Source organism: Chlorocebus sabaeus, chromosome 12 (assembly GCF_047675955.1).
Source record: "Chlorocebus sabaeus isolate Y175 chromosome 12, mChlSab1.0.hap1, whole genome shotgun sequence".
In the NCBI taxonomy this organism is placed as follows: domain Eukaryota; kingdom Metazoa; phylum Chordata; class Mammalia; order Primates; family Cercopithecidae; genus Chlorocebus; species Chlorocebus sabaeus.
Window position 1 is genome coordinate 105,914,673 of NC_132915.1, and position 7,851 is coordinate 105,922,523.

A 7,851-nucleotide genomic window follows, 5' to 3' on the forward strand; every position below is an offset into this window, starting at 1 on the left:
CTCTTTGAGAAACACTCCTGTTAGCACTCAGAGGGAAAGCAGTCAGGCAGGGAGATGTTCAGGGGTGAAGGAGAATGTTCCAGGTAGACATGAGAATGTGACAAGGGACTGCTGAGTAGAGGGGGCGGGGTGGAGGATGGCCCCTGGACCCTGCAGAGAGGGACAAAGAGGAGGTGGCCTGCCCCTGGGCTGATGCCTCGGCATTCCTGCCTGGACGGAGGGGTCTGTGGGGCGGTGCTGCCTGCTCCCTCTGTGCCTTGGCGAGCATGGGGTAGGTAAGGTGGGGATCCTCCCTCTCACCAAGCCCAGGGACTCCCCCAGCCCCTGAACCCGGGCTGGGAGGGGCAGGACAGGGAGAAGGAGCAGGGCAGCTCCAGAGCCCAGTGGGCAGGTGTGTGGCCATGTCAATGTCTGTGGTTCAGTGCGTCTCTCTGCCCCCGTCCCCCACCTGCCCCGCCCCCATGCCCGGGTCAGACCTCGACGAGTGCCGGGTGAGGAATCGGTGTCAGCACGCCTGCCGCAACACGGAGGGCAGCTACCAGTGCCTGTGCCCCGCCGGCTACCGCCTGCTCCCCAGCGGGAAGAACTGCCAGGGTGAGCCGGGCTCAGGCTGCCGCCCAGACACCCATGGGGCTAGGGCAGGCAGCGTGGGATGGGACATGTGGCATCTCACCCACTCCATTCACTCCAGTCCCTTCACAACTATCCTGTGAGGGTGGGGCGGGGAGGCAGGCTTAGAGGGGTTCCATGAACACCCCAGGCTCTCACAGCCATGCCAGGGCCCATGCTCCGAACAGCAGCTCTGAGATTACGCGGGCAGGCTCTGAAAGCAGCCCTGCAAGGCCAATCCCAACTCTACTGTGTGTCCCTAGGAAACTCACTTCACCTCTCTGAGCCTCCTGGTTAAATGGGGCTAACACAGTCCCCCTCAAATAGCTGGGATGAGAGCTGTGGAGGCTGAGCACAGAGCCGCACAGCTGCTGCTGCTGGTAGAGTCAGCGCCTCTAACCCCCAAACTGGGCACAGTTTCCCTGGTGTGCACAAACGGGCCTGGGGCCAGTCATGCTGCTTCCTCCTAAAGAACAGGAACCATGCCTGCCCTGCCTGTCTCCGTCCCTCACGCTGCCATGGAGGTCACCGAACATCCTCAGAGAAGGGTGGGGGTTCCACTGAGGCGGACAGGATCAGGGGCTCTGCCCGTGGGCAGTGGGCACTCAGGGTCTTCGGGCAAAGCAGTCACCCAGGGAAAGCCCTCTCTCTCCCAGGCCCTCCCACCCAGCACTTGCTCAGGAGGCCCCCATGGTGCCCACCTACATACCCTGAAAAGCCCCGGCCCCCGGGGAGATGAGAAGGTGCTGGCGGCCTCCAGGCTGGGTGGTCACGGGTCAGACTGACTGGGGACAAAGGGCGAAGGGCTGCTCACCTCACTGGTCCCCCAAAGGTACTTCTCTCCACACACTCCCCCCTTCTCCTTTGCTCCATCTTTTCATCTCCCTCCCCCACTTCACCAACCTCCCCCATCCAGACATCAACGAGTGCGAGGAGGAGGACATCGAGTGTGGACCCAGCCAGATGTGCTTCAACACCCGAGGCAGCTACCAGTGTGTGGACACACCCTGTCCTGCCACTTACCGGCAGGGCCCCGACCCTGGGTAAGGGCTGAGTTGGCAGGGCCTTGTGCCCTCAGGAAAAGCACATTTTTCAGTCATTCCAGGTTCAGACTGGCCCTGTCACTGTCACTCCCCACACAAGTGATGCAGGAGCCCTGGGGACGGGGAGAGGCCAGAGTGGGAACACGGGGACACGGGAGCACACACACCAAACCCCAGACACAGGAACACCATGCAGACTCACAACCCCAGGACAAAACTCAGACACACCAGCACCAAACCCATCTCCTCCACGCCACTCACAGCGGCCACAGACACTTATCACCATGCACGGAGACATGGGGACCTTAGGGGTGACAGCACTGCCCTGGAAAGGTTTCTTGAGGCGGGTGACCTGCCCCGGGCCTTACAACTAGAAACCTAGGCTGGGGTTGGAAGGGGATGCCCCGGGCAAGGCTAAGCTCAGTCTCCACCTCTAATCCCACCCTGGCAGGGCAAATCCACACTGGGTGACTCGGCCCAGGAACACATCAGTTCCCCTGTGTCTGCTGGGCTTCCCTGGGGCATGGACCTGGAAAGTCCGCTGGAGGGACCCTGAAAGGGCACGCCTCTGGCTTCTCTGGGCCTCAGTTTGTTGATCTCTAAAACGGGTTAGCGGGGATGCCCGCAGAGAAGGCGTGTGGGGCTCTGCCGGAGAAGGACGGGCAGCGCGTGGGCGGAACTGCAGGGGCTGGCAGGGAGATCTGATGACGCAGCCGGGCCACGCTCGGACCCACCCCCAAGTCCGCCTGTCCGTGTGTCTGTCTGTGCCGCCCGCAGGACGTGCTTCCGGCGCTGCTCGCAGGACTGCGACACCGGCGGCCCCTCCACGTTGCAGTACCGGCTGCTGCCGCTGCCCCTGGGCGTTCGCGCCCACCACGACGTGGCCCGCCTCGCCGCCTTCTCCGAGGGGGGCGTCCCAGCCAACCGCACGGAGCTCAGCGTGCTGGAGCCGGACCCGCGCAGCCCCTTCGCGCTGCGCCCGCTGCGCGCGGGCCTCGGCGCGGTTTACACCCGTCGCGCGCTCACCCGCTCTGGCCTCTACCGGCTCACCGTGCGCGCCGCGGCGCCACGCCACCAAAGCGTCTTCGTCCTGCTCATCGCCGTGTCCCCCTACCCCTACTAAACGGGAGAGGGCATTGGCGGCTGCCCCGGCGTGACCCCCGAGGAAGGGGGCGAGGAGGAGCTTGGTCCACGCCACCTGCTGTGGCAAGCGGAGCGTCATCATCTCTCGCCCCGTGCGTCAGCGAGACCTTGGGTCAACACGACCCTGCGCGCAGCCTTGACCCCCGACAGAGAGGACCTGAGCTCACAGAGGGAGGCGTCCAGGGCGGTCCTTGGGTGGCCAGGCCCGCAGGCAGGGCCCGGGGAAGCCTCCAGGTCTGATCCGCCCCTCAGTGGGAGCGGGACAGGGACACAGGGCACCTGGACGCCCGGGGGAGGAGGCAGACTCCGCGTTGGGGGTGGCAGCAGCTGTCGCCCGGCCGCACCTGGCGGTGTCATTCTGAACCCTGTTGCAATATAAAAAGATTGCTTTTTTAACCAACTTGGTTTCTTTGTCTGATTATTTTGCTTTGTAGGGAAGGGTTTTGACTGGGAAGGAGACCAGGCCTTCTGTTCTGATCCAGGAGCAATGCAGTTTGAGTCCACCAGCCTCCTCTCCTTAGGAGTAGGGTTGCCTCAGGCACCTCCTGGCCTCAGTTTCCTAATCCATAAAATATTGCAATAGGGCCCTCCCTTCCCCCACAGGGCTGTGGGGGCAATTAAATGAGGAGTAAATGTGTTGCCTAGACAGCAACAGCCGGTGGCAAAAAAAATCTTACTTTTTAGAGGCAGGGTCTTGTCCCGTCGCCCAAGCTGGAGTTGCAAATGACATGATCATGGCTCACTGCAGCCTCGACCTCCTGGCCTTGCCATCCTCCTGCCTCAGCCTCCAGAGCAGCTGAAACTACAGGCACATGATACCATGCCTGGCCTTTATATTAATTCTTCATGTTTTGTATATAGGTAAGGCATATAACATGACGCTTTGATATGCATAACGAAATGGTTACTATAGTCAAACCAATGAACATAGCCATTAGGGATTTTGGGTGCGCTTGAAAAAAATAAAATTAAAACATACCTGTCATCTTGTATATACTTATTTTTGTGGCAAGAACACCTAAAATCTACTCCCTTAGGAAAATCCCAATGTGATATGATCATTATTTTGAGATAGGATCTCGCTCTGTCACCCAGGCTGGAGTGCAGTGGCGTGATCTCTGCTCACCTCAATCTCTGCCTCCTGGGCTCAAGCAATCCTCCCACCTCAACCTCCTGAGTAGCTGGGACCACAGGTATACACCACCACACCTGGCTCTTTTTTTTTGAGATGGAGTTTCGCTCTTGTTGCCCAGGCTGGAGTGTAATGGCAAGATCTCGGCTCACCGCAACCTCCGCCTCCCGGGTTCAAGTGATTCTTCTGCCTCGGCCTCCTGAGTAGGTGGGATTACAGGCACCTGCCATCACGCTCAGCTAATTTTGTATTTTCAGTAGAGATGGGGTTTCTCCATGTTGGTGAGGCTGGTCTGAAATTCCTGACCTCAGGTGATTTGCCCGCCTCGACCTCCCAAAGTGCTGGGATTACAGGCATGAGCCACCATGCCAGGCCTTATTTTTTAAATGTTTTGTAGAGATGAAGTTTCATTATGTTGTTCAGTCTGGTCTGGAACTCCTGGGCTCAAAGGATCATCACACCTTAGCCTCCCAAAGTGCTGGGATTACAGGCGTGTGCCACTGCACCCAGCTTACTCCAGCCTATTTTTATCAGCTAACTCTTGTTGCTTTCCAGTCATAGACTCCTACAGCGGGCTTTATGGCTTAGCTATTATCTTGTGTCCTTCGCAGCTCGCCCCTGGGTTTCACTTGAGTCCTGTTCCAAGCTATCTTTTTCCTGATAGCATCTCCCCCTCTGGGGGACAGATTATTGAAGGCAAGGGCTGTTTCTAGGGCCTGGGCTTAATAATTCATCTAATTCATCCACAGGAAGGGCCTTTGTTAGATGAATGGATGGGCGGAAGTTTAGTGCAACAATCCCTAAATAGTCTTTTTTTTTTTTTTTTTTTTTTTTTTTTGAGATGGAGTTTTGCTCTTGTTGTCCAGGCTGGAGTGCAATGGCATGGTCTCGGCTCACTGCAACCTCTGCCTCCTGGGTTCAAGTGATTCTCCTACCTCAGCCTCCTGAGTAGCTGGTATTACAGGCATGCGCCACCACACCCGGCTAATTTTGTATTTTTAGTAGAAACAGGATTTCTCGGGCCGGGTGCGGTGGCTCATACCTATAATCCCAGCACTTTGGGAGGCCGAGGCAGGCAGATCATGAGGTCAGGATATGGAGACCATCCTGGCTAACACGGTGAAACCCCGTCTCTACTAAAAAAAATATTTTAAAAATTAGCTGGGCATGGTGGCGGGCACCCATAGTCCCAGCTACTCGGGAGGCTGAGGCAGGAGAATGGCGTGAACCTGGGAGGTGGAGTTTGCAGTGAGCCGAGATTGCACCACTGCACTCCACCCTGGGCGACAGAGCGAGACTCCGTCTCAAAAAAAAAAAGAGAGAAACGGGGTTTCTCCATGTTGGTCAGGCTGGTCTCAGACTCCCGACCTCAGGTGATTTGCCTGCCTCGGCCTCCCAAAGTGCTGGGATTACAGGCGTGAGCCACTGCGCCTGGCCTAGTTTTTGTATTTTCAGTAGAGGTGGGGTTTCACTATGTTGGCCAGGCTGATCTCAAACTCCTGACCTCAAGAGATTCCCTCGCCTTGGCCTCCTAAAGTGCTGGAATTACAGATGTGAGCCACTGTGCCCGGACCCTGGGGTAGTTTTTAAAAGGAGGTCAGGGCAGGCCTCACTGAGCAGGTGGCACCTGAGAAGAGACCTGAAGAAGGTGAAGGAGAAGGTTACATGGCCATCGCAATAGAGGGGAGGGGTGTTCCAGAAGAGGGGACAGCAGGTGTCAGGGCCCTCAGGCAGGAGGGTCCAGCCAGGAGGTTGGGGAGGCTGGAGAAGAATGAGGCGGGAGAAAGGGAAGAGAGAAAGGTCGAGGGGGTGGGGTGGATCCTGTGGGGTCTTTGGGCCGCCATAGAGACTTCGGCTTTGATGAGTGAGCTAGGGAGAGACAAGAGTAAATGTATAGCTAGGTGTGGTCGTGCAGGCCTGTAGTCCCAGCTACCTGGGAAGCTGAGGAGGGAAGATCCTTGAGCCCAGGAGTTTGGGGTTATAGTGAGCTATGATCTGGCCACTGCACTCTAGCCTAGGTGAGAGAGCAAGACCCCATCTCTTACGAAAATGGTTTTTTCAAAAGTCAAGGCATATCTGCGTGTTGGCCTATCTCCAGTGTGCTGCTCCTCCTTCTCCTCCTGTTCCTGCCTTCTCCCTGGGCTGGTTGCAGCCCCCCGCCTGGCTGGCCTCTTTGTTGCCAGCTGCCCCGACACAGCCTCTGAGAGAGAGGTTGTCTTTTGCATATGGTTCTGAAGAAAAGAGTTCTTCTCTCCCTGTTCCTCCTACTCAGTGTGGCATGGTCAGCTCCCCCTAAGTGTCCCCTCCCTCTCATCCAGGCAATGAGAAAAGTCGTCTGAGTTATTTCCTTCCAGGGATGAATGACAATCGGGCTGTCTAAACCGAGCTGTTCTGGGTACACAGAGAAGAAATCGCTGTGTCCATTTTACAGATGGAGAAAGGAGGGTACAGGGAGGGAACATGATCCAGTCAGTTGCCTGAGGTGTGACTGGTTAATAGTCAAACTGGGACTCTTGATTTCCAGCTAACAGCCCCAATAGAACCTTCTCCAGGGCGCTTCCTCTTGCTGGTTTCCTTTAAACCAGTCTGGAAAGTTTTTCTGTTAGGACCAGATAGTAGTTACTCTCTGCTTTGCGGGACATTCAAGTTCTGTCAAAATGAGTTACCTTTGCCATTGCAGCACAAAAGCAGCCCCGGAGAACCCATGAACAGATGGGCACGGCTATGTTCCAATAAAACTTTATTTGTGGACACTTACATTTCAAATTTATTATCATTATCATGTGCCATGAAATATTCTTCTTTTGATGTTTCTCAACCATTTACAAATGTAAAAGCCATTCTTAGTTTGCACGCAGGCTTTACAAAACCAAGTTCAGACCAGAGTTTGCTGATCTCTGGTTTAAACCACAAAAATCACTGATGGTGGAAGTCCAGGCTGGGTGGAGCGATTAGAGGAGGCAGGAAGAAGTGGGGGAGAGGCTTCCTAGGCCCTCCTGTACCCTATTCGTCCAAGGTCCACCTGCAAGGGCCTTCCTTGGGCCGAACGCCCCTCTTTGTGCAACTCCAGGGGTCAATGGGTCAGAATTGGAGCGCTGCTCTTCGCTAGGCTGTTAATTTTTTATGGAGCTGGGGACTTTGTGGGGGCGATGCAGAGGTGGAGACCCACAGAGGGGAGGTGCCACTCCTTTCTCACCCCTGCTGTCTCCTGCAGGCCGCTCCCAGTCTCACCCAGGCTGTCCATGTTTGTAAAACTACTACTTGTTAAGTCTCTGTCCAGTGTCTTATAGACTCGAGTTGTGTGTGTGTGTGTGTGTGTGTGTTTGAGACAGAGTCTCACTCTGTCGCCCAGGCTGGAGTGCAGTTGCACTTCTTCCCCGCCCCCCAAAAGGATGGTTACCGAGCAGAGGAGGCCCCTCCCAAGCAAGCTGCAGCCAGAGCCAGAGAGTATTTTCCATCCAAGAAGGGTGTTTGCCACTTCTCTTTTTCTAGCTGCCAGCTGTCATTGGCCAAGGTTCTGTCCAAGCCACCCAGCCCCCTGGCACCACCTGACCTCCGCAAGTCTGTTTGCACCATCAGGGGTGGAAAACAGGCCTGCAGGTTGCTCATTGACCTCCCTGATGTGGATTTTCCACGAACCCAACAACTGGACTCTGTGTTCCTGTGGGCGGGGACTGGCAACCTAGGGTCTGGCCTGGAGGACAGTCTCTTTTCCCAGGGCCAATGCCCAGACTTGGGCAGCGGCAAAGTGGCTTCTGGTGCCAACCATGAGAAGGTTGCAGGGTGAGATCCTTGAAGTCTCTATACACCCAGGCCCCTTCATGCCCAGCAAGTACAGAGCCCTTGGGTGGCCGAGGCGAGAGAGGGAGGTAGGAGGAAGCCCACTCCGGGGCTCTGTGCCCAGGCTAGATCTATGCCTTTAGG

The 7,851-nt window shown here is 56.3% G+C and overlaps 1 protein-coding gene across 1 annotated transcript in view; it reads left to right on the top strand.

Annotated features, from left to right (window-relative positions):
• Window positions 1-3,401, top strand: part of HMCN2 (hemicentin 2) — a 171,793-nt gene extending 168,392 nt beyond the window's left edge. Inside the window, exons 96-98 of the mRNA XM_008005927.3 lie at window positions 475-594; window positions 1,526-1,652; window positions 2,430-3,401. Coding sequence (XP_008004118.3) covers window positions 475-594; window positions 1,526-1,652; window positions 2,430-2,775 — 593 coding nt within the window. The 3' untranslated portion in view covers window positions 2,776-3,401. The remainder of the gene's footprint in view (window positions 1-474; window positions 595-1,525; window positions 1,653-2,429) is intronic.
• Window positions 3,402-7,851: the final 4,450 nt, after the last annotated feature.